Below are 23,017 nucleotides of genomic sequence, written 5' to 3' on the forward strand. Positions count from 1 at the left end.
AATATTTTTTATAAAGTACAAAACAATTTTCCCACTAATCAATTAATTTAGTCGAAAGTCTTCTTCTTACCCTTGAAGGCCACAGGAACGGAATTAGCGCCGCTTCCGCTGGACCGCTCTCTGCCGAAGCCACCGCGAGCTCCTCCGCGTCCGCCGCCAAATCCTCCACGGCCGCCACGAGGGGTAGGCGTGCCGCTACGAGAGCCCCCGTTAGGGTCTCTTGGAGCACTGAAGTCAAGACGCACAGGTCTGCCAGCAATATATTCGCCGTTCAAAGCCTCCAGAGCCGCCTTGGCCTCGTCAACAGAGCCGAATTGGACGTATCCGAATCCCTTGGGTTGCTCGGACTCAGGGTGGGTAGGGATTCTGATGCCCAAGACGGTACCGTGCTGCTCAAAGTACTCTTTCAGAGTGTCTCTGTCGGCCTGGAACGAGAGGTTACCAATAAACAGGGTGTCGGACGGCTGCGATGGGGCATCGCCGTACTTCTTGGCCCTGTCCTGGAACTTCTGGTTCTGGGACGGAGTCTGGGGCTTCGAGGTCGACATGTCAAGATTGATTGGTCTGCCCTCGATCTCCTTGCCCTGGAATTGCTCCAGAGCTTTCTGTGCCTGTTCTTTGGACTCAAAGTCAACGTATCCGTACCCTCTCGAACGACCCGTCTCCCGCTCGGTCATAACTCTGGCAGACAAAACTCCGTCCAAAGATTGGAACTCCTCTAAAAGTCTCTGGTCGTCGACTGCCCACGCCAGTCTACCGACAAACAGAGTGGCAACCTCCTTAGGTTTCTTAGATGGGGTCTCTGGCTCTTCTTCGGTCTTTCTCTTGCGGGACTCTGAGGCATCAGCTGCAGACTCAGAGCTGTCGCTGTCAGAGCTGTCGCTATCGCTACTAGAGCTTTCCTTCTTCTCCTTTTCCCCCTTACTTTCCTCTTTCTCTTCCTCAGAGTCGGAGTCAGAAGAGTCAGAACTATCGGAGTCAGAGGAGTCGGAGCTATTAGAGTCGGAACTGTCAGAATCAGAACTGTCAGAATCAGAATTGTCTGAGTCAGAACTGTCAGAGTCAGAACTATCAGATTCAGAACTCTCTTTCTTCTCTTCCTTGACCTCCTTCTTCTCCTTCTTCTCCTTCTTCACCTCCTTCTTCTCTTCCTTCTCTTCCTCAGAGTCAGAATCAGAATCAGAACTGTCGGCACTCTCAGAGTCGCTCGAATCGTCAGAATCGCTAGAATCAGATGAATCGTTTGAGCCGCTCGAATCGCTCGAATCGCTAGAATCGCTAGAATCGCTAGAATCTTTCACGCCCTCAGAATCGCTTGAATCGCTCGAGTCGCTAGAGTCACTAGACTCGCTCTCACTTTCCTCCTTCTTCTTACCCTTGCCCTTGGTCTTGGTCTCCTTGACCTCCTTCTTTGAAGGAGTCTTCACTGCCTTCTCCTCTTTCTTCCCCTTCTTCACTTCCTTGGCTGGCTTAACAGCTTTCTTAACGTCTCCTTTACCCATACTGATATAATTTTTTTCTACTGAAAAAAAAATTTATTAAAATTTTTTCACCCTCCTTATCAGGAATCCGTATGAACGCCTTGGTACTGCCGGGACAACCAATTGTCCCCGTCCACACGGCCAGCCACACGTATGTGTCAGGCTCTAACACGTTGCAGATTGAGAAATCCGTTGACGGAACGGTTGTTCCCTGCATTGTCGCGACCACTTTGGGCTCTGTGCAATTTAGCACTAACGACAACACGTCCACCGTTTCAGTGCAATCGAGTGGAGCTAAAATCGCCAATTTTACGCCTTCCGAAAATGACGTGGTCATTGCCAAAGTGACAAAGATATCGTCCAACAAAGTCAACCTCGATATTCTACACGTTCAAGACGCAAGCATCCATTTATCTAATTTACTGCTGAACGATTACGGCGAGAATTTCAAGGCTGTGATTCGCTCGTCAGACATTCGCTCCACAGACAGAGACAAGGTGAAAGTCGGAGATTGTTTCCGACCAGGAGATATCGTCAAGGCGCTGGTGATTTCCCTGGGAGATGGAATAAACTACTACCTGTCCACAGCAAGAAACGATTTAGGAGTGATACACGCGCGGTCGAAATCGGGCAAGCTACTGTATCCGCTAGACTGGGAAACGATGGTGGTGCCCGAAACAGGCGAGCTGGAACCGCGTAAGTGCGCCAACATTAATTAGTAAAGCTAGTCATTGGAATATTACTCTAACGAATTTAGTCCTTGGAACAGTCGCGACCAAACATCGACACCTTGATCCAGTCGCTGATCACAAGAAGTTTGCTTCTCACTCCCAGGATCATGGAGACGTAGGCCGTTCTCCAGAAGAAGAAAGTCAGGTTTCCTCCAAGAGCAACAGTGGACCACGAGCCCCATGTGAGGTCGGCCACGGCTCTCTCGGAACCAACATAGGCCAGAGCACCTTGGTGTCTGTAGGAGAACGGTTTTATGCTGTTCTTGTATCTCTCCAGACGCTTCAGGTGTTTCTCCTTAGAAGCCTCGTCTTTCTCCAAAGAAGTAAGGTACTCGAGGTCGTCGATCTTGGCCAGCTTGTTGAAATGGTCAGCCAAAAACTCTCCCTGCTGATGGGCAACCTGGGCAGTTGGAGCGTTGGCAGTAAAAGTACAGTCTCCCAAAGCGTAGATGTGGTCGTCTCCGTCAAGCTTCATGTACTCATCCACAAGAAGTCCTCTTCTGGCCGTCTTTTGCTCGGTGATTTTATCGGCAAGCGAGCGAGTCAGCTCTCTCTGAGCGTTACCACCGGCCCAAACAAGAGTTCCGTACGGAATCACAACATCCTCGGTGGTTCCGTCTGGTTTCTTTGCAGAGGCATAGACGTTTCTGGCGTCCACCTTCTTCACTATTGTGTTGGTTCTCAGATCAACGTGTTGAGTCTTGAAAACCTCCTTCGTGTACTCAATCAGCTTAGGATGGAACATGTTCAAGACGTTAGGCAGGGCCTCCACCAAGATCACCTTCATCTCCTTGTCGATTCCTGGAATGAACTTGAGCAGGTCCTGGTCAATGTAGTCCTTCACCTCAGCAGCCAGTTCAACACCGGTAGGTCCTCCACCACAAACAACAAACGTCAGGAGACGCTTGCGCTCCTCGGAGTCTTCTGGCAACAGTCTGGATGCCTCAATGGCGTTGAAAAGCTTCTGTCTGACAGCAGTGGCATCATGGGCCTCTTTCAAGAACGAGGCGTACTCTGGAATGCCTGGAATGCCGAACGTGTTGACCTTGGCTCCAACGGCGTAGATCAAGTAGTCGTACTTCAGCGTCTTCTCGATCGGCTCATCCTTGTTCACAAACGCTTCTCCCAGCGAGAAGTTCATGTTCTTGTGAACGATCTTGACAGTCTGATTCACAGGATCCACGTCGGTTGCAGCAGCTTCATAATAGGTCACCTCGCCCGGAGTTTGCCGGGCAATAGTCCGAACAGGGTCGCAGATCGAATTGGACCCAACCGTGGAGGTTGGCACAGATGGAAGAAGTGGAGTAAACAGGAAATAGTTACGTGGAGAAACAATGGTCACGTTGTACTGTGTGGTGTCCAGCTTATGCAAGAACGAGATTGCTCCCCAGCCGGAACCCAGAATAATAACGTTCTTCTTTCTATTTCCGTTCTCTTTCAAGAGAGATTGCGGCTTCTGTGGGCCTGGATTGGTCTCCCTGTAAACAGAGTAAGTCAGGTAAGCAGTCTCGGCCAAAGCGGCAGCGATAAGCCCATAAAAAGTGTAGGTGAAAAATCCAGCCTTTTTGCGCTTCGGAGTAGAAACGGGCTGGACAGGCTCAACCGGGTTGACCGTCTGTAGGACCTTAGCGGAGTGTCCGAACAGACGACGTGGTCCGAGACGTCTACTTACTGACGCTAGTTGTCGGTGCATGATTTAGGATAATTCGAAAATTTACTGCCGACAATCACAATTCTTATACTAAAAATTGGTGAGGTCGTGTGAACGTACTAGATTTTTCATGGGGTCCAATTATTAGCAAATCATAGACTCCCCGGTATCGGTCCACAGTCACCCTCACCCCGTGGACGCTCCGTACTCCGTAAATTCCTCACAATTTATTTATCGTCATCCCCATTAACCCGCGGACACCCTGTGTTTGTCTTCCCCGCTCGACACCCCGTTGGTACGCCGTCGATCCCTAGTGGTCATTCTGGTTGACCAATAGTGGCCAGCGGAAATTTTCAAATGACCAAATTCCAGGAATTACCGTTAGGAGTTGGGGACGAAATAGTCCCACCTGGTATTGGCTATAGCCGTGTACTGTAAAACTATCAAGAGCGTTGTGAAGGACTTGTGAAGGGCCTTGTGAGGAAGGATACTGAGAAAGTGAATAACTCTCAAGTCTAGGGCTGAAATCGATTTGTAGAGTGAAATTTCACCAGGATAGACGAGAATTAACCTCTGCACTTCGTCTGGCTCTCCATTTAATTACAATAGTAAACCCTCATCAACGCACACACTTTGCACTCTGCGTTGGCTCGAAGAGATGAAACTTCGGATCTATTTTTAGCGCACGGGCATTACAGCTTAGGGGGCTGTGCGTGAATAAAGTAAGAAAATACTTTACAATGCAACGGTTCGGAACAGAGATATGCCACTAGCTGTCCCCGTGTGAAACTTCGCTGTCGACGCATGTAACCGCTAACTATACACTCCTATTGAGCAGGATTGTTCGCAGAAAATGAGCGAATTTGTTCCAGCCGAGTGGCCAAACAATTCACAAAAACTTGGAATTACCGGCTACCGGCGAATAGGAAGCACCAGCTCATCGCGGAACATAAATACGTCTGGCGGCATGAGACCAGCAGGAACGAAAAGCAAAAATTTTGCAGAGGTGAGTTGTGCATGAGCAGAATCTCATCATAGCTGTCCACTGAACAAAGAGATAATCATCGGGCCGATCCCAAAAATAGCTTGGCCGTTCAGAGCCAGCTGGAACTACCCAATGCCTTTTTTATGAGTGCTATCTGTCAAATCACAACCTAATAATATGCTATTTGATTGTTAGACAACACGAAGAAAAAGGCACAATGGAATAGAAGCTTTCAGAAGACAAATGGCTTACTTCCCAAAAAGTGGGCTACTAGGCCCGAAGGGGTCAAAAAGTGCCTAAATTTTCCTCAGGCAGCAATAAGTAAACACATATACTTCCTTCCTATTCTATCCACTATTGTCTCGCGTTTCTTTTGGCTCTTCACCTGCACAATAAGAATTTTGTACACCGATCTGCGTCTGCACACTCCACCCTTCAGGAAAGTGAGAGTCAATTCCATCGTATAAATAGGACCCGGATTCTCGGGAACCTCGCCATTCCCCCTGAAAGAATACCTAATGGACGCTGAACAACAATTGGGCTACTCGCCAGCTCTCAAGACCTCCAAATTCGGTCTCTCCAACACCATGAAGAATCACTTGGTTGCTGCCTCTGGAGAATTCATCGGTACCTTCATCTTCCTGTGGGTCGCATACATGATAGCTCAGATTGCCAACCAGGACGAGTTCTACTCCTCTGAGGGCTCTAATCCAGCCAAGCTCATCATGATCTCCTTCGGTTTCGGTTTCGGTGTCATGGTTGCCATCTTCCTCACCTGTAGAGTTTCTGGTGGTAACCTCAACCCTGCCGTCACCCTGTCCCTGGTGCTTGCTAGAGCCATTTCCCCGGTCCGTGGTCTGATCATGGTGTTGTCCCAGATGGTGGCCGGCATGGCCGCTGCTGGAGCTGCCTCTGCCATGACTCCTGGCCCTGTGGCTTTCGCTAACGGTCTTGGCGGAGGATGCTCCAAGAGCAGAGGTCTCTTTATTGAGATGTTCGGCACCACGTTGTTGTGTATCACCGTCTTGATGACTGCTGTGGAGCAATCGAACCTTTCGGACTACGCTCCGGTGTGCATTGGTCTGTCGCTGTTCCTGGGTCACTTGATTTGCGTCTACTACACCGGTGCCGGTCTGAACCCGGCCAGAAGCTTTGGTCCATGTATCGCTTCCAGATCCTTCCCTGTGTACCACTGGATCTATTGGGTGGGCCCAATTCTCGGTGCTGTTCTTGCCTTCTCCATTTGGCAATTTTGGAAATTGCTCGACTACGAGACCTGCGTTGCTGAGGAGGAAGATTAGATAACCCAACAATAATAATAATAATATTAATAAATGCCGTACTCGAATTTCCACTGCTGAAAAATAAAATACGCGTAAATAAACTATATCTGATGGTGCGTAGATCGGCCAGATTGAGAGAGCAGGAGGCCCAAGAGCCCGTTCCGGAGCCCAAGAAACAAAAGACAGAGGCCAAGAAGCCGGCAGCGGCCAAATTGAGTGAGGAGAAGAAGCCAGCAGAGAAATTGGAGACCGACAAGGTGGAGTCGAAAAAAACACTACAAGAGGGGGATGCGCTTCCTGACGATCTGGAATTGGAAAACCAGGACGGCAAAAAAGTGGCCGTTGCGCAGTACGCAAAGGACGCTAAGGTTCTGGTGGTGTTTTTGTATCCAAAAGCATCGACGCCAGGATGTACGCGTCAGGCAATAGGTTTTAGAGAGAAGGCCGAGGAGCTGATTGAACTGGGGGCTACTGTGGTGGGGCTTAGCTCGGACTCGCCCAAAGCACAGACTTCTTTCAAAACGAAGCAGCAATTACCTTACGATTTGTGGTCTGACCCGTCAAAACAGCTGATCGAGCTGCTCGGCGCTAAAAAACACCCCAACGGCATCGTCAGGTCAGACTTTATTTTCCAGGATGGGATTCTGAAGGTCAAACGAGTCGGCATCTCTCCAGAAAAGAGTTTTAATGGCGCTATCGAGCTAGTCAAGGGCCTGAGTGAGTGAGTATTATCTATGCGTCTCGCAGACTGCTCGGTTCCTGCGCAGGGAATGCCGAACTTTTCGCTATGCAAAGTGCGTGGATTGCCGACCATGACAGCGAATAAAGATCGTCGCTTGCATATTGTTGAAATTCCAGCTTGAGGCATCAAGTGAAGATCTCGGACATTGCGTTTCAATACGTATATAAACGAACAAAGAATGATCGAAATTAGCCGGCCAAGCCTAGTAGCGAGAAAAATTTTTTCATTGTGCCAGCATCACCGTTGCAGGTTCTTGTTCCATTAGTAAGAGCGGCGCTGCATACAGCAAGTTTGGTAAATTTTCGCTTCGTATGTTTCTGTGGCGCGGAGGCCGCATCGGCAGGGTCGATTGGTTAACATCATGGACAATTATGATGGTTGAACGGGACCTCGTTGCGCGCCTGTGCCCTAGCCAGATCCGCGACCTCCGCGTTGTAAAAACCGGCCAAACCGACCCCATACCACTCACCATTTTTCCGCCGTGATTCTTGCATATGCCAACACTCACCTCAGAGGTACGTCGGCGCACGCGCTGGCCCCATTGTAGTATCTACTTTTTTAACCAAGTGGTCTTCAGCAGCGTCAGTTGTTGCATCCTGAGAACATGAAACACAAATTTGCTATTGTCTCGGACGCTAAAACGTTTTCGGTGCATCTATAATGCATCGCTAATAAGTTGTTGCTGCTTCTCACCGCTAAAATAGAAGCATAGGAACAGATATCTCAAGATTATTTCAACTGCAAATTATAAAACCCTTGGACGCCAGCCATTCTAAATTTCTTCTGATTTCCCCTTTTCCGACTTCCTCTAACCATTCATGACCCACTGAATAGTTCCTCTTCTACAAGAAATGCAAACAACTCTGATCTTGCCAAATCACTATGGAAAATACTACAGATAACAACATCGACAAAAATCCCAACAAGATCACCTTACCCTCAATCCGAGATTTGGGCCCAGACTTGTCTCCATCGCCGCCGCAACTTCCGCTTCCGAGAGTGGGCCTGCCTCGAATATCAGCGCCTTCCAGATCACCCGATCAGTCGACCCTTCCTCCCCCATCTCCTTACCTGATCTCCTCGCCCTACCCGCCCCCACGGCAGTACGCGGCTTCTCCCCAGCACCCGTACCCCGTTTCTCATCCCCACTACATCTCTGCATACCAAGAGCCGATCGACTACCGTCCTCACCCTGGCCCGAACTACTACATGCCTCCGGCGCCCAATAGTCAGCCCTACGCCATGGGACACTCGCAGATGGTGCTTCCGCCTCCCGCCCAGGTCTCGTCGCGGTACGTCTCCAAATCCAGCAGCGCGTGGAGCCCTGAAGACGACAAGCTACTGAGAATGCTGAAGGAGGAAAAGAACTACGGCTGGAGAGAAATCGCCTCGTATTTTCCCAACAGAACGATCAACGCGTGCCAATTTCGCTGGCGACGGCTCGTGGTGGGCGTGGCCGGCAAGAAGAACCCGGACGGATCTGTTTCGCCCAAGAGCGCGCGCTCGAAACTGCGCTCTCGTGAGAGTGAGGACTCGGACACAGAAAGGGCCAAAGAAGACGAAAAGGACAAAGACAAGCACAAAGACATAAAGGCGGCCGACCTCAAGCGGCTGCTCAACTAATAGACTAGCATAGAATGTATAACTAGATGTACCGATGTATGTTACTGGACGATCCACACCTGAGACCTGTAAGAGAAAGACACAGGCATACTGCTCACACAATTCTCCAATATTACTGCTTCTTCTATATGCTTAACGGTTACTCTTGGCAACTCTCTCCAACTCGTCCTTCTTCTTGATGGCGTACGAGGTAGAAGAGCCCTTGGCAGCGTTAATCAGCTCCTCGGCAAGACACTCAGCAATAGTCTTGACGTTTCTGAAAGCAGCCTCTCTGGCACCGATGGTCAGCAGAGCAATGGCCTGGTTGACTCTTCTGAGTGGAGACACATCAACGGCCTGTCTTCTAACGGTACCGGCAGATCCAATTCTGGTGGAGTCTTCTCTTGGACCGGTGTTGACAATGGCGTCAACAATAACCTGGAGTGGGTTTTGCTCGGTCAACACGTTGATGATCTCCATGGCGTGCTTGACGATTCTCACAGCCTTGAGCTTCTTACCGTTGTTTCTTCCATTCATCATCAAAGAGTTGGTCAGTCTCTCGACAATAGGACACTGAGCCTTTCTGAATCTCTTGGAGGCGTATCTGCCAGCAGTGTGGGAGACGTACACTGGCTGTCTGATCTGGATGTAGTCGGTCAGCGAGATGTCCTTGACGGTAACGTCCTCGAAAGACCACTTGTTGAAGAGCTTCACCTCTTGGGTGCCGGCCTGGATGTCTTTAGGAATAGGAGTGGCAAGCTCGACGAACTTGACCTCCACCGGTTCAGAGACAATCTCCTCCTCGTATTGTTCGACTGGTTGTTGTGCTTCGACTTCAGACATGGTTGATTGGAAAGTTTTTCACGCTTGAAAATTTTCAAATCCGCAAAAAATACAGTCACAAAACTCGAGTTTTTCGCACGCGCACGCCAGGATTTTTCTTATCCCTGGAATTGACTTTCTGGCCCAATTAGGAAGTCTAAAAACTGCCGGGGTTACCCGGTCTCTTGTCCCCCCTGCCTCTCGAACCCCTCAAACTACCCCCGTACGCCCATCACCCGCTCCGTGCAGCATCACCCAATTTTGTGTCACCTCCAGATAGCACTGAAATCTAGTCACTAGAATGTTCAGCATCCTGGACTCTGATAATTTCTATGCGGGGATGTGGGGTATAAATATTTCTGCTCCCCCCTCGTCCTGCCACATACCATGTCCAGCCTAACGTTCCAGCACGAGGCCCAATTGCCCCAGCTTCCGGTCCCTGCTCTGCTGGATACCGTGGACCAGGCGCTCAAGGCGCTGAAACCGCTCGTTTCGGCAGACGAGTACCGCCATCTTGAGGAAAAGTCGTTCGAGCTGCTCAACTCAGACATCGTTCAGCTCCTCCAGCAGCACTTGCTCGAAAGCTCCAAGCTCAACCACAATTATTTGGAATCTGAGGGAATTTCTCCCACCACGGCAAACGTGTACGGCGACCTCAGAGGCCACACGCTGCCAAGGAACCCCTTCTTCATTTTTGAGGACGATCCCCTCAAATCAATGCCCCCCACACAAGCTTTTCGGGCTTCGATCTTGGTCACCTCCGCGTTGCGCTTCATTGTGGCCCTGCGCCAGGACCTGCTCGCGCCAGACACAGCCCCAAAAAGCAAACAGCCGCTTTCCATGAGCTCCTACCATAATTTGTTCGGAACCACCATCGTGCCCTTCAACAACGGTGTCACTATAAAAAGATGTACCGACTACCAGAAAAGCAGGCACATCGTTGTGATGGCCAGATCGCAGTTCTACGTGCTTGAGGTGCTTTCCGAAGACCACCAAATCTGGTTCTCCAAGCACGAGCTCAAAGAAATCCTGCTTGAGATCATGGAGGACTCGAAAAAGGAAGACCAAGCAGACGTCTCGCGGCGCGCAATTGGCTCGTTCACTACCGAGCTCAAATCCACCTGGAAGCATGCCCGCTCCTGTCTGGAACGCTCGAACCAGGACGTTTTGGATGTGCTCGATAACGCGCTCTTTGTGGTGTCTCTGGACCACGAGGCCCCAACCAACGACCTGCAGAAAGTGCAGTACGTTTCGCATGGAACATCAAGAATCGACTCCAACGGGATCCAGGTTGGCACCTGTACTAATCGCTATTACGACAAGCTGAATTTGGTCATCACAGAAAACTCTGTCGCGGCCTGTGTGTATCCTGCTGCTTGCATGGATGGAACCACCGTGCTGCGGTTTGTGAGCGATATTTACACAGACTCGGTTTTGCGGCTAGCCAGGAAGATCAACGGTACAAACTACACGCTTTGGAAGAACGTCAACACCGTTCCGATTAACAGCCAGCTGGATAAGCCAACTTTCCAGAAGCTCGAGTTTGAGCTCACTCCTGAGCTTCGGTCAGGTCTCCACCTTGCAGAAACCCGTTTGGCAGACATCATCCACCAGCACGAGTACGTCTCCAGAACAGTGACAACTCTTGGAAACAGTGTCTTTGCCAACAAACTTAACCTCCCTGGAGACTCGATCGTTCAGCTGGCTATTCAGATTACGTACTATGCCCTTTACGGAAAATCTGCGCCAACACTCGAGCCCGTCAGCACTCGCAAATTCAGAGACGCTCGAACAGAGCCAATATGCATACAAAGCGAGGCTGTGCTTGCTCTTTGCCAGGCGTTCATCTCGCAGACATCAGGCTCCCAAAAATGGAACTTGCTTCTCGATGCCGTTCACGAGCACTCGCAGAAAATTCGCAACGCCTCTAGGGGTCAGGGATTCGAGCGGCATCTCAGCGCCCTGAGATCGGCGTTCATTCAGCTTGATCTTCTTCAGAAGCTGCATCCAAACGTTCCTAAATGCCAGACGCGTCAGGTGCCGCCGTTCTTGTTTGAGCCTGCTCTGGACAATTTGTACAAGCCAGAGCTGCTTGTCGCTAATTGCGGAAACCCTGCGCTGCACCTGTTTGGAGTCACCCCTGCCATCCCCACCGGTTTTGGAATTGGCTACATCATCAAGGATGACATGATCTCGATTGTGGCTTCGTCGCAATGGAGACAGACCGACAGGTTTTTGGAAACGTTGGAAAGTGTCTTTGACGAAATCAAGTCTCTATGGAAAGAGGAGGGAAGCGTTTCTGACAAATCCACGGAGCGCAGCAGGGCCAGAGAGTTGGAGTCGTACGCCGGTGCGATACCTAAATCGATGCTTACCAGTAACTACACGTTGAAAAGCTCCAACATTTTGGGTGGTTACGATTATTTTGACGTGAACGAGCTGGCAGCAAGGTCTGGGAACAGCACGGCCATGCACAGCAGCATGAGCACACGGTCCAACAGCGCGATGAACATCGATACAACGCGCGATCAGGGCGTGGGAAAGCGCATTCGCGTGAACGAGGACTAGTTACGATGCACTATTTGCGAATCGAGATGCGGGAAGTTGTAACCTAGGATCAGGTTTGCAGCCACAAGAAGCGTAGCGTTCAGAACAAAGCATACCCACAAGGCTCCGTGTTGGGCCATGATGCCGGTGAAGTTAGGCGAGATCGCTCTAACGGCTGTTTTCGCTAGATTCACAGTGCCCATCACTTTGGGGAGCTCCTCAGAGGTAGTCACAGACGAAAGAAGAATTTGTCGCGGTATCACGTCGAATGCGGTGAAAGTCTGGTTGAAAAGCAGGAAGACAGATGCCAGTGCTAGAGTTTTGCCAAACAGCGGAATGCAGAGCAGGGCCAGCCCGCAAGGGATCTGTGTCAGGATTGACGACTTGACTGGGCCGACGTGTTTGGCGAACCAGGCGGACGGAATTGCAGCGAGTGCTTGCAAAACGTCCAGCGACGAGAAGATGGCTCCGAGAGTTGCTGCTGGAGCGTCAAACTCGTATTTGAAATAGTATATGATCCATGCCAGAGGCATGAATCCAGCTCCAAACGAGTCGATCGTAAACGTGACGAGCAGCTTGAAGAGCGTTTTTTGCGTCGATGGAGAGAGCCCCGTTATGGTCTGATGCTCGACGGTCGATACGAGGAGCGGAGTCGCATCATCAGGCTCGTTCGATTCTTGAGGAAGGTTTTTATTGGCAACAGTTTCATAGGTTGGGATATAGGAGATTTCACATTTGGGCGACAGCAGTAGCATCGAAAGCATCTTCACCGCCGAGATGCCGCAGTAGATGATGAATGTGTATCTGTAGGCGTCTTTGTAGACGAAGTTGTATTTAGAAACCATCGACTGGACGAAAAGCCCGGCTCCCAGCGCCCCCAGAGACGATCCCGCGCAGGAGAGAACGGCGTGCACGGCAAAGACCTCGGGCCGGTGATCTGGTGGGGTCAGTTTTGCGAGAACGGCTTCCTCGATGGACTTGAACGGGCCCGTCTCGCTTCCTGACGGAGAAATCACACCTAACACCGAGGCGATGAGAAGCAGGCCGAAGCTATCCGTTCCTGACGCAAACACGGCGCCCGAGGCCAGCATCAGAAAGCTTCCTAGCACCATGATGCGGCGATTACCTATTTTGTTGGAGTTCCACACCAAAACGTACGACAGCAGCGTATCTCCTATCATGGTGAGCGACATGAACAGTCCGATCAATGACTCCTTTATGTGCAGCTCCTTGAGATACAAAGTCAGCACCTGGTTGGTCAGACTAAAAGATGCCATTCGCACAAATACCGAGAACCATAGCACTTTTGCATCTGAGCCCGCATGGCCGATGCTCTCTAGGAAGTGTACCATAATATATTGATAAAAAACTAAAAAAAATCAATTTATTTATTTAATTAAAGGGAGATCCCTAGTCACACGTCTAATCCGAATGAGCACCGATGGACAGCCATTGGCGAAGACCGACAGGGAGGCGACAAGGTCAAAGAGAATTGCTTGTGTCGAATGCCGACAGCAGAAGGCCAAGTGCGATGCCCACGAGACGGCCCCCGAACCCTGTACCAGATGCAAGCGGCGGAAGCTGCCGTGTGAGCTGAAATCAGACTACAAGAGAACTTACAAGCGCGCCAAAATAGCACAGCTAGAGAAAGAGTATGAGTATCTTCGACAACGGCTTCAAGGGGACATGAGGAATGTGGAATATGCTCCGCAGATCACGACGCTTCCTCCCCTGACTGCCGTTACCGCACCTCCTCCTGCTCCCCCGCCGCCACAGGTCGTACCCCCAGTGCTGCCGTTTGTGTCTCCATCCCCATCCCCAGCTACTGCATCCTCTACGGCACCAACTGGCCCAGCAGTGATACGGAACATGACCGAGTCCACCTTTTTCGGCACCAAAGGCCCCGATCCCGTTGCTGTTCCCCGAATACATATAGACCCGTCTCTATACACGTGCTCCCCAAAATCGCTCGGAGACGTTGATCTTTCGGAGGACCAGATCAGGGCTCTTTTTTACGAGTACGTCGAGCGCTACCACCCTATCCTGCCGGTTGTTGATGTCCACAAGGGTGTGGAAAAACTGTATAAATTGTGTCCAGTGCTTTTTTGGACCATCATGTACACCGGCTTGCGCAAACACCAGTCATCGGCCATCTCCAGAGAAGAAAGCAGTAGGCTATATTTCGCACTTTCGCCCATTCTCAAGTCCGCTTTGGCAGAGCTTGCAATTGCGCCAATCACAAGATATGCGCCTGCAGAGATGGAAGAGGCCATCCTCAACGTTTCCAGTGTTTTCTCTGTTCAGGCCTTGCTAATATACACTTACTGGCCCCCTCTGAAGTCCTCGTTGAGCGCTGACGCGAGCTGGAACTCGATAGGAATGGCCATTTTCCAGGCCATCAGAATTGGACTCCACGTGCCGGGCCATTCGTCTGACGGTATGAAGACAAACAACATGGACTTGTTGCAGGAGCAGGTGAGGACATGGCTATGCTGCAACGCGGTGTCTCAGATTATCGGTACCGCGTTTGGCTTTCCCAGTTTTGTCCAGCTCGACACGTCTTTGTTGATGTCGTGCAAGCCCAACACGGCGCTGGAAATTCCTGACTCGCTGAGGCAGATGGTTGAAATCCAGCTGTTTGAGGACTGTCTTGCCAAAACACTGAACAGTAATCCTTTGGACCCGCTGCGATTAGTGGATGCCTCAGAAAGACTGCCACTGTTGCAGCTACTACACAATCAGCTGGACCAGCTAGAGATTAAACTGCTGACGGACTTCGCCCATCCTGTCGATGACATGCTACGGATGAATCTTTACGCTGCCAGACTGCACATTACAACATACTATTTTCTGGACACTGATAGAATTGCACCTTTCGAGCTCACCAAAGGCATGACTAAAGCATATAACGCTGCGTTGGCCGTTATCATGCACTGCAAAGATGCTCAGGCCAGAGACAAGGGTTTCATGAAATACATGCCGGGGGTCCATGTCTTGACAATCTGGCAGGCTGCTTTCATCATCGCCAAGCTTGTGCACTCCTCGTACTCCTCGTTTGTGGACGTTGGGGCTGGAAAGGAGGCCTACCAAAGCGCAATTCATCTCGTCTTGAAGGCTTCGGTCGTCAAGCACGATATGGCTCACAGGTCGTCGGGAATCATGCGCTCGCTCTGGCCTCTATTCAAGACACTACATGAACGTGGAGACGAGTTCCAGAAAGTCACTGTGCGTTCGCGGATGGCTGCGAGCGTGTTTTTCGATTGTCTTTGGATTTTGCGCGAGAAGAGCGGTATGATCAAGCTGGCACCGCGCGAAGGCTCCTCGAACGTCGACAGCGGAGCAGCAGACGAAGAGTCGGAATCGGAGGGCTACGAAGACGCTGTGGACTCCATCTCGGAGTCTGACGGGACACCTGATGATCAGCAGATTGCCAAAGAAGTTCAAGACACGCCCGGGTCGTCTGTCTCGTCCCAGTCGCGGAGACGGAGAAAACAGAGAAGCTTGTCAAATACGTTGCATCCTGAATCGTCTGCCCGTAAAATTATCAAAACAATCCCGTTGGATCCCCAACCGATAGCTTTGAGCGATAAGCAGGACCGCAGCAGTGCTACTCCTAGCAGCATGGCGTCGCCATTCTTGTCACAGTACAAGTCGCCTCCAGAGCAGTCTAAAGTGCAACAGAAGAGTGCAAAGAAGACGCGCAAAACGAGCACGAGCGAGAACCGGGAGTACCCGCTGGATTCGTGGGAGATGGTGACGGACATCGACTCGGACTTCTTGTTCAAGAACATCGACACGGTGATGGATGTGTTTGGGTTCCATGCCGAGTGAAGTGTCTGAAGGACGATCGACGCGCCAGACTTTCTACGTAGACGTTGAAAAAATTGGTGAAAAAAAACCTTTAAAAAAAAGTAGATACAAACTATTTCAACATGCCGACCGAACTTCAGGACGTGGTTCCCGATATCGTGATTGGCGGTAACCAGGATGAGACCCACAATGACCAGTATGCCGGCCAGGAGGGTGACGACAGCGAAAACGAACAAGAAGCACAAAAGGGGAAAAAAGTGAGTTTTGTGACATCTGATGACGAGAAGGAACACGAGGACGAGCTTGAGAGACGCAGAAAGGAGTTTGAAGAAGGAGGCGGTCTTCCAGAGCAACCGGATAACCCAGACTTTTCGTCGCTGACTCCTTTGTCGCCAGAAATCATCAACAGACAGGCCACGATCAATATCGGTACCATTGGTCACGTCGCCCATGGAAAGAGTACCGTCGTCCGCGCCATTTCCGGAGTCCAGACTGTCAGGTTCAAAAACGAGCTGGAGAGAAATATTACCATCAAGTTGGGATACGCTAACGCCAAAATCTACAGATGTGACAATGAGGAGTGTCCGGAGCCAGGATGTTACCGTTCATTTGAGAGCAGCAAGGAGATTCATCCAAAGTGTGAAAGAGAAGGCTGCACAGGTAGATACCAGCTGGTGAGACATGTCTCGTTTGTTGACTGTCCAGGTCACGATATCTTGATGAGTACCATGTTGTCTGGAGCAGCCGTGATGGACGCCGCCTTGCTACTTATTGCAGGTAACGAGTCTTGTCCACAGCCGCAAACGTCTGAGCATTTGGCGGCCATTGAGATCATGAAGCTGAAGCACGTGATCATTCTACAAAACAAGGTTGACTTGATGAAGGAAGAGGCTGCTCTGGAGCACGAGAAGTCCATTTTAAAGTTCATCAAGGGCACGATCGCTGACGGCGCTCCAATCATTCCTATCTCTGCACAACTCAAATACAATATCGACGCTGTCAACATGTGCATGGTGAATTCGATCCCAGTCCCACTGAGAGACTTCTCTGCCCAGCCTCAGCTCATTGTGATCAGATCCTTTGATGTGAACAAGCCAGGATCTGAGATTGACGAGTTGAAGGGAGGTGTTGCTGGAGGATCTATTTTGACTGGTGTGTTCAAGATCGGAGACGAGATTGAGGTCAGACCAGGTATCGTCACTAAAGACGATAACGGAAAGATCCAGTGCAAACCTATATTCTCGAGCATTGTTTCGCTGTATGCTGAGAACAACGACCTGAAGTTTGCTGTTCCGGGAGGTCTGATTGGTGTGGGTACTAACATTGACCCTACTCTTTGTAGAGCAGACCGTCTGGTGGGCCAGGTCGTCGGATCCAAGGGACATCTTCCATCGGTTTTCACCGACATTGAGATCAACTACTTCCTGCTCAGAAGATTGCTGGGTGTCAAGACGGATGGCCAGAAACAGGCCCGTGTCAGAAAGCTTGAGGTCGACGACGTGCTGATGGTGAATATCGGATCTACTGCTACAGGAGCTAGAGTCGTGGCTGTCAAAGCAGACATGGCCAGATTGACCCTCACATCGCCGGCCTGTACCGAGATTAACGAGAAGATTGCTCTGTCTAGACGTATCGACAAGCACTTCAGACTGATTGGTTGGGCTACTATCAAGAAGGGAACCACGATAGATCCAGTTAATTAAGTATGAATAAAATACCTTTTGTTTATCATGTGTATTTAAAATTAATTATACATAAAAATAAATTTGTACAATCGTGTATCATTTAGTTTGTTTGCTGATCGATACAGGGAGCTCTCTGAGGATGTCGGACTCTAGAAATTTGGGCAGTGAATCTTTAGCCATCAGCTCAAAGGCATGGCTTTTCACCTCCTCGTAAAGCGGCATGATTCCTGCCAGTGACTCCAAAATGGGGGCAATCGAGTTATCTGTTGGGGATGGCGCCGGGGGGTCCACAAGCTTAATTCTTTGCAAGTCCAAGGTGAGCTGAGACGGGTCCTTTTTGCTTGAAGGGAGGTTTGTTTTAGGTGGGGGATTTGGAGCCTGGATCTCTGCATTCATTTTCACCTCTTTGGGAGCATGCTGCTCCGACATTATCATTTTGCGGCTAATATCTGTCCGAAGCCTGGAGTTGATATTCAGCTCGAAGGGAGCACCCTGTGCCAGATAAGCGGTGTAGATATTAAACGCGTCGCTAAGACAATCGGTGGATAGCTTGATCACAGCTGCGGAAATGGTAGCTTTGCGTTTTGCACGCAGAGGCGTCAGCAGGAGGAACATTTTCTCCCGCTCTTTTAGCTTGAGCAGCTTCTTGAGCGTCTTGAACTTTTTTTCCAGCAGCTGGATGTCATTGTACACCTCCAAATTCTCCACAGAAAATTCGTCCACCAGATGCGTGCGAAACTGGTATTTCATTCCTGGGTCCTCTAACACGTCTTTCAGAGAAATCTGCAACGTTGGCGACTGTTGCATCGGAACCTCTGGCTCCGACTCCTCGTCTGACGGCGTCGACATCTTGTCTGGTAACGTCCAATGAACCAGCTTCGTGCCCTCCTTGGTCAGGAAATAATAAGCGTTTCTACGAGGGATGAATTTGGAAGCATTAGGGAAGTCCTGACCATTCAATAAGTAGAACAGTCCCATGTTCCAGAGCAGTCCAGCAACTCTAACAGCCTCCTCGTGAGAAAATACGTCGGTGCAATCCAGCAGCCACTGCACCAGCGCTTTACCCGTAAAACAGGTGCCCAAACTTTTTTTGCTACCATCTGGCTTCTCGACTACCTTATCGTGAAAAAGACGGACACCCTTTGAAGACACGTAGTATTGAACATGTGAGTCTGAGTCGGGGTTGGTGAAAAACCTGTGATGGAAAGGCGAAACAGGGTCTTTCTCGATTTCTTGGACCTGGTGCTCTAGCTCTACTGGCTGGGCAGAGGCTCTTTTTTCGTTCAGGAACGCATAAAACAAATCCTGAGATGTCATTTCAAGCGAGCCAAATCCATTTGCGGCCCCGAAAGTTTCCTCGGTGTAGCTCCTTGATAAGTCTGGCAGCTCGTCAGGCGGCATGTTGGGCGACCAAAAATTTTTGGTTGGTCCCATCAGGTGCACAAATAGCACCTTATTCCAGTATTCGCTGTGCACGATGGCGCCTGTTCTGGAATTGCGTTCGAACGAGATCAGCTCCATAGAGTTTAAGTTACTTTTAAGAATCTGGGGAACATGATTGTGGCCTCGGATGCCGTATTTCAAGCAGAACGAGTTCAAAATAGCAACTCCCTTGGGCGTGGGCTGGAGAAGCACGCCAGACTTCAGTTTTGACCGGGTCTTGTCCTCAGGTGCGTGCAGGAGCCGTGCGTTCATGAACAGCTGGAGTAGATCTCTTGCTGTTTTAGCCTTGACCTCATAGGAAATGCTGATGCAGGTGGTTGTGTTTTCGAGATGGATCCTCAACCTTTGCATCGTTGCCAGGCCTGTTTCCAAGCTGAACGAGTACGGATAGTTGGCTTTGAAAGCCAGCTTGAGCAACCTGTGGTCTTTTTCGCGCTCAGCTTTCAACTTCAGGCAGTACAGAAGACATGAATATATATCCTTCAGATCCTTGACACTGATATCTCCACAAGGGATCGTATTGAAGCTCTTATTTACCACTCCTTGGACTTTCTTTGACTGTTCAGACATCAGTCGGAGACCAGAGATTTCGTCTGTTACCGAGCACAGAAGCACACGGGGCGTTCCTGCGTATACTTGATATTTATATCGTGGAGCTAAACTTGAAACATGCCGTCATCGAGCTTCGATCCCGCTATCGAGATAGCTGATTACAGAAAATATAATGCGTCGAAAAGTTTCAGATATTTGAAACAATTGTAGCCGTGCAGAGTGCATACGACAAGAATCAGTTTGCAAGCCAGGTCTTTGGATCAGTTGTCCGTTTCGATATTCCGTTAACCTTAAACGGACAATTAGGCGGAATAAAGATCTTCAGGACATTTGGAACTTCGAAAAAGCCAATCGTGCCTCCTTTGCTATTGTTGCTACAAAAGTATCTGCCAGGTTGTTTGCGAAGATTTCAAGTGCCCGCAGATGATCAATGTGATGAGCGCCCGCATGGTATTCGTGAATTAATTTCTCTGATAAATCTTACGACCGGAAGAGAAATCCAAAACAGACGGCATTTCAAATTTCTCTCACTGGACTACGCTGTTAATATCCACAAGTTGTATTTGAGTCGATGGTCTCCTATTGAGAATTGTTCTTTTTTTGTTCCATATTGACCAGATGTCTAGCCATCATTTGCGCCTTGAGCTCGGCTAGAGACCCTGGCCGACTCACCGCGACGTCGTAAGCGCTCTCCGATCTGATCACAGATCCAATTGACATGAATAGTCCAAAGGTGGCTGCTGAACCAAGGATGTACTGGCCCAGCGTGTTCATCACTCCGTTAGGTGCACCATGCCTTAAGATGGTCATTCCACCAAACATGAGTCCGGTGACAACTCCAACGGTGCTCTTAAGGTTAGATTTCTTATGTCTAGATACATACACCCATCATAAGTCCCATCTTGAACTTGTCAAAGTTCGAGGGCTGCTGTTGTTGATACTGTATGTTCTGAACCGGTGGCATTGATGATTAAAATTTTTTGTCGTGATTGGAAAAAATACGTCGATCGGCGCGTCTAGTACTCGTTCGCCTTTATCCGATCAACCTCGGCCTGCAGGCTCTTGAGACTGTTGAGAAGTTCAGACCCTTGGCCAAATCCTCCAGTAAAGTTTGGCGTCATGTTTTCGGCACTCACGTGGTGCTGGCGCTGCATATCAGTCAAGAAAGGCTTAGGCGGCAGAGACGGCTGTTCTTGTGTGGGACCTTCGGGAGCAAGTACTGGGGGTGGTGATGAGTTTTTGCGCGATCTTGGAGGAGGTGGTGGAGGTCTGAGCAACGAGGAACCTCTGTTTCTTGAAGGAGGTGGTGGAGGAGGCGTCGCGCGTGAATGGTCTGGCCCAGGACTGCCGGGCCCTTCCGAAAGTGCAGCTTCCAAAAACGTTGCGGCGCTGTCTGCGGACGTAGTTCCATTGCGCGTAAGTGGGGAGGAGACCCTGGGTTGTGAGCTGAACGGTAATGGCGACGAGTTTCCCCGTTCTCTTGGAGGCGGCAGGTTGTAGTGATTTCTCATCGACTTTGACACACTTCCCGTCAAATTCGGAGCAAGTGGTTGCAATGGGGGTGTTCCCATATCAGGAGATCCACCATTGACCTGCAAAGTAGGGACGCTAGACGGCGTACCATGAATGGAAACACTATCAATCGTAACATTCTGGAAATGATTGATAGACTCTTGCATGTCTTTCAATTCTTCCTCCTCCTCTTCGGTGTTTTGCTGTGGTGCTTGCTGCATACTCAGAGGGGAGGCTTGATTTTTCATCCGAGCTAGCAACTGGTCCATTGGCAAGGAAAGGTCAAGGCCAGATGTCTCGGGAGGCGTATCCGCAGAGGACACGGACATGTCGTCAGAAGGTGGAGGCTCAATGATCACCTGATCCGAGAACTTGACCTTTTTGCCCGACCGGCTTTTCTTCTTCGGTGAATTCGAAGGACGCTCTCCCGTGAGAATGAACTGCGTGAACGAGTCCAGGTCCAGTTTTTGGGGCGGCTGGGAACTAACTTCCGTCAGCTGTTCGTCTATCGAGCTTGTTTCGGAGTTGTCGATGCTTTCGTTTGGATCTTTCGTTCTTTTACGAGCCATGATTGAAATGGGCTTGGGAATGGACGCCTGTTCCTTTATTAGTGATCTTTTAAGAGGTTTGCCTTCTAGTGTGTGAGCCAACAATCTCAGCAATGCGTAAAACTGGCCAATATTCAGAGAATATGCTATTTTGCCAAATAGTTCTCTCAACTTGGTTTCAATGGTTTCGGAGATGCGAAAATTGGAAAGAAACTTAAACACATCGTCCAAAGTTATAGTCCTCTCGCCATGCTTTCGGGATAGTATATTGTTGTACCACCGGAGGTACGTTTTAGCTTCTTGTATAGAGAGATCGTTTGCTGTCAAGGACAACGCGACTGTGTTGTCATCTTCAACAACCAGGGTCTCTGTGCTTTTTGCAAGTGGGTGAGGGTTTCTTTTGCTTGCTGATTCCGTTCCTGCCATATTTGTAGGCGTGTATCCCAAACTGATGTTATCGTCGCTCTGCACTCTCCGGTCCATCCCAGATATATCCAAACGATTGAAAATGTCGGACATCTTGTCGGGCTCGAACAAAGCGTCGGCCGATGCATTCAAGTGAGCACCACGGTTTTTATAGGGTGAAGAATGTACTTGTGGTTGTGTTTGAGCAGTGGTAACTGAAGAACTTGATGGTGTGGGAGAGAATCCAAAGGAAACCGACGGATGCGTAAATTTCTCCGTATTTCCTGTATCGGCATTCATCCCTGGCATCGAAAGCCAATCAAATCCTTGCGACATCGTGGTGAGACCCTTTGATTTTTGATATTCTACTATGCGCAAGTGTATCGAAGGTGGCCTGTGTTGTCCTGCAGTATCTAGGTTTCAGTTTAGATTCTATGGTGGCTCTGGCTTCTAGTTCCAATCAAACGACTTGCACTGATGGATCATAATAATTCTCCGCTGTAAGGCCAGAAAGACAACTCTCTTTTGTCTAGGGTTCTTTTTTTGATCAACTATAAAAAACGTCGCGTCGCTCGATAAGAATTTAAATGTTGTCATGAGATTGGGCAAAGTCAAGGTGAAAAACACATCTGTGTTTAGCGATGATTCCGATCAGGACATCGAAGAAAGGCCAAGAGCTTATGTAAGGAAAGAAAAGTCGACTCCCGAGTCAGAGGAATTCCAATACGATGAAGTCTACGAAACTTTAAAGAAACCTGTCCAGCAGGCTCCAAAAGAGCCTCGAAAACCAAAGTACATAGATAAATTGCTCGAGAGCAAGAAGCTGCGAGAACTTGAGCGCTTAGAGCAGCAGCAGGAGAGAATTGAACGCCAGAACGAGCTAATGAAGAAAGACATGGAAACCACAGAGATCTTCGTTTCCGAGTCATACAAAAAGCATAGACAAGAGGTTGCTGATAAACTTGGCAAGCCACTCAACTTGGATTCAATCGCTAACCATCCTAGTACTACTGATGTGGCTGGAACGCCGGAGCCGACAGTACCGGCTCCAGCAAATGAAAGATTCTCGCGGTCTCTTCAAAAGGCCATACAAGAACTTATCACCTCAAAACTAACCCCTGACGATATAGAACAGTATCGCAAACGGTACTTTGAGAGAAAACGAAATTCACAATACGCGGTCGCTTCCTAGAAACCTATATAACTTCAAACGAATTG

At 49.6% G+C, this 23,017-nt stretch overlaps 15 protein-coding genes across 15 annotated transcripts; 9 read left to right on the forward strand and 6 right to left on the reverse strand.

Annotated features, from left to right (window-relative positions):
• Positions 1 to 47: 47 nt before the first annotated feature.
• Positions 48 to 1,502, reverse strand: KL928_000685 (uncharacterized protein; the record flags this gene model as incomplete). Its single annotated transcript, XM_043206407.1, has 1 exon — positions 48 to 1,502. One exon carries the CDS (start codon positions 1,500 to 1,502, stop codon positions 48 to 50), a length of 1,455 nt encoding a protein of 484 aa, XP_043062580.1.
• A 71-nt stretch (positions 1,503 to 1,573) lies between these two features.
• Positions 1,574 to 2,200, forward strand: KL928_000686 (uncharacterized protein; the record flags this gene model as incomplete). The annotated part of the gene is made up of 1 exon (XM_043206408.1): positions 1,574 to 2,200. One exon carries the CDS (start codon positions 1,574 to 1,576, stop codon positions 2,198 to 2,200), a length of 627 nt encoding a protein of 208 aa, XP_043062581.1.
• Positions 2,201 to 2,234: 34 nt separating this feature from the next.
• On the reverse strand, positions 2,235 to 3,905 carry KL928_000687 (uncharacterized protein; the record flags this gene model as incomplete). Its single annotated transcript, XM_043206409.1, has 1 exon — positions 2,235 to 3,905. The coding sequence occupies one exon, from the start codon at positions 3,903 to 3,905 to the stop codon at positions 2,235 to 2,237; it is 1,671 nt and encodes a 556-aa protein (XP_043062582.1).
• Positions 3,906 to 5,366: 1,461 nt separating this feature from the next.
• Positions 5,367 to 6,149, forward strand: KL928_000688 (uncharacterized protein; the record flags this gene model as incomplete). The annotated part of the gene is made up of 1 exon (XM_043206410.1): positions 5,367 to 6,149. One exon carries the CDS (start codon positions 5,367 to 5,369, stop codon positions 6,147 to 6,149), a length of 783 nt encoding a protein of 260 aa, XP_043062583.1.
• A 92-nt stretch (positions 6,150 to 6,241) lies between these two features.
• KL928_000689 (uncharacterized protein) lies at positions 6,242 to 6,856 on the forward strand (the record flags this gene model as incomplete). The annotated part of the gene is made up of 1 exon (XM_043206411.1): positions 6,242 to 6,856. The coding sequence occupies one exon, from the start codon at positions 6,242 to 6,244 to the stop codon at positions 6,854 to 6,856; it is 615 nt and encodes a 204-aa protein (XP_043062584.1).
• Positions 6,857 to 7,755: 899 nt separating this feature from the next.
• On the forward strand, positions 7,756 to 8,496 carry KL928_000690 (uncharacterized protein; the record flags this gene model as incomplete). Its single annotated transcript, XM_043206413.1, has 1 exon — positions 7,756 to 8,496. The coding sequence occupies one exon, from the start codon at positions 7,756 to 7,758 to the stop codon at positions 8,494 to 8,496; it is 741 nt and encodes a 246-aa protein (XP_043062585.1).
• Positions 8,497 to 8,628: 132 nt separating this feature from the next.
• On the reverse strand, positions 8,629 to 9,318 carry KL928_000691 (uncharacterized protein; the record flags this gene model as incomplete). Its single annotated transcript, XM_043206414.1, has 1 exon — positions 8,629 to 9,318. The coding sequence occupies one exon, from the start codon at positions 9,316 to 9,318 to the stop codon at positions 8,629 to 8,631; it is 690 nt and encodes a 229-aa protein (XP_043062586.1).
• A 366-nt stretch (positions 9,319 to 9,684) lies between these two features.
• Positions 9,685 to 11,865, forward strand: KL928_000692 (uncharacterized protein; the record flags this gene model as incomplete). Its single annotated transcript, XM_043206415.1, has 1 exon — positions 9,685 to 11,865. One exon carries the CDS (start codon positions 9,685 to 9,687, stop codon positions 11,863 to 11,865), a length of 2,181 nt encoding a protein of 726 aa, XP_043062587.1.
• Positions 11,866 to 11,982: 117 nt separating this feature from the next.
• KL928_000693 (uncharacterized protein) lies at positions 11,983 to 13,206 on the forward strand (the record flags this gene model as incomplete). The annotated part of the gene is made up of 2 exons (XM_043206416.1): positions 11,983 to 12,341; positions 12,804 to 13,206. The coding sequence occupies 2 exons, from the start codon at positions 11,983 to 11,985 to the stop codon at positions 13,204 to 13,206; spliced, it is 762 nt and encodes a 253-aa protein (XP_043062588.1).
• A 69-nt stretch (positions 13,207 to 13,275) lies between these two features.
• On the forward strand, positions 13,276 to 15,675 carry KL928_000694 (uncharacterized protein; the record flags this gene model as incomplete). Its single annotated transcript, XM_043206417.1, has 1 exon — positions 13,276 to 15,675. One exon carries the CDS (start codon positions 13,276 to 13,278, stop codon positions 15,673 to 15,675), a length of 2,400 nt encoding a protein of 799 aa, XP_043062589.1.
• Positions 15,676 to 15,776: 101 nt separating this feature from the next.
• Positions 15,777 to 17,357, forward strand: KL928_000695 (uncharacterized protein; the record flags this gene model as incomplete). Its single annotated transcript, XM_043206418.1, has 1 exon — positions 15,777 to 17,357. One exon carries the CDS (start codon positions 15,777 to 15,779, stop codon positions 17,355 to 17,357), a length of 1,581 nt encoding a protein of 526 aa, XP_043062590.1.
• A 78-nt stretch (positions 17,358 to 17,435) lies between these two features.
• Positions 17,436 to 19,352, reverse strand: KL928_000696 (uncharacterized protein; the record flags this gene model as incomplete). The annotated part of the gene is made up of 1 exon (XM_043206419.1): positions 17,436 to 19,352. The coding sequence occupies one exon, from the start codon at positions 19,350 to 19,352 to the stop codon at positions 17,436 to 17,438; it is 1,917 nt and encodes a 638-aa protein (XP_043062591.1).
• A 561-nt stretch (positions 19,353 to 19,913) lies between these two features.
• On the reverse strand, positions 19,914 to 20,298 carry KL928_000697 (uncharacterized protein; the record flags this gene model as incomplete). Its single annotated transcript, XM_043206420.1, has 2 exons — positions 19,914 to 20,205; positions 20,276 to 20,298. The coding sequence occupies 2 exons, from the start codon at positions 20,296 to 20,298 to the stop codon at positions 19,914 to 19,916; spliced, it is 315 nt and encodes a 104-aa protein (XP_043062592.1).
• A 52-nt stretch (positions 20,299 to 20,350) lies between these two features.
• Positions 20,351 to 22,135, reverse strand: KL928_000698 (uncharacterized protein; the record flags this gene model as incomplete). The annotated part of the gene is made up of 1 exon (XM_043206421.1): positions 20,351 to 22,135. One exon carries the CDS (start codon positions 22,133 to 22,135, stop codon positions 20,351 to 20,353), a length of 1,785 nt encoding a protein of 594 aa, XP_043062593.1.
• Positions 22,136 to 22,394: 259 nt separating this feature from the next.
• On the forward strand, positions 22,395 to 22,991 carry KL928_000699 (uncharacterized protein; the record flags this gene model as incomplete). The annotated part of the gene is made up of 1 exon (XM_043206422.1): positions 22,395 to 22,991. The coding sequence occupies one exon, from the start codon at positions 22,395 to 22,397 to the stop codon at positions 22,989 to 22,991; it is 597 nt and encodes a 198-aa protein (XP_043062594.1).
• Positions 22,992 to 23,017: the final 26 nt, after the last annotated feature.

Source organism: Ogataea angusta, assembly GCF_019207475.1.
Source record: "Ogataea angusta isolate 61-244 chromosome Unknown 61-244_NODE_1_length_1302399_cov_90.877568, whole genome shotgun sequence".
In the NCBI taxonomy this organism is placed as follows: domain Eukaryota; kingdom Fungi; phylum Ascomycota; class Pichiomycetes; order Pichiales; family Pichiaceae; genus Ogataea; species Ogataea angusta.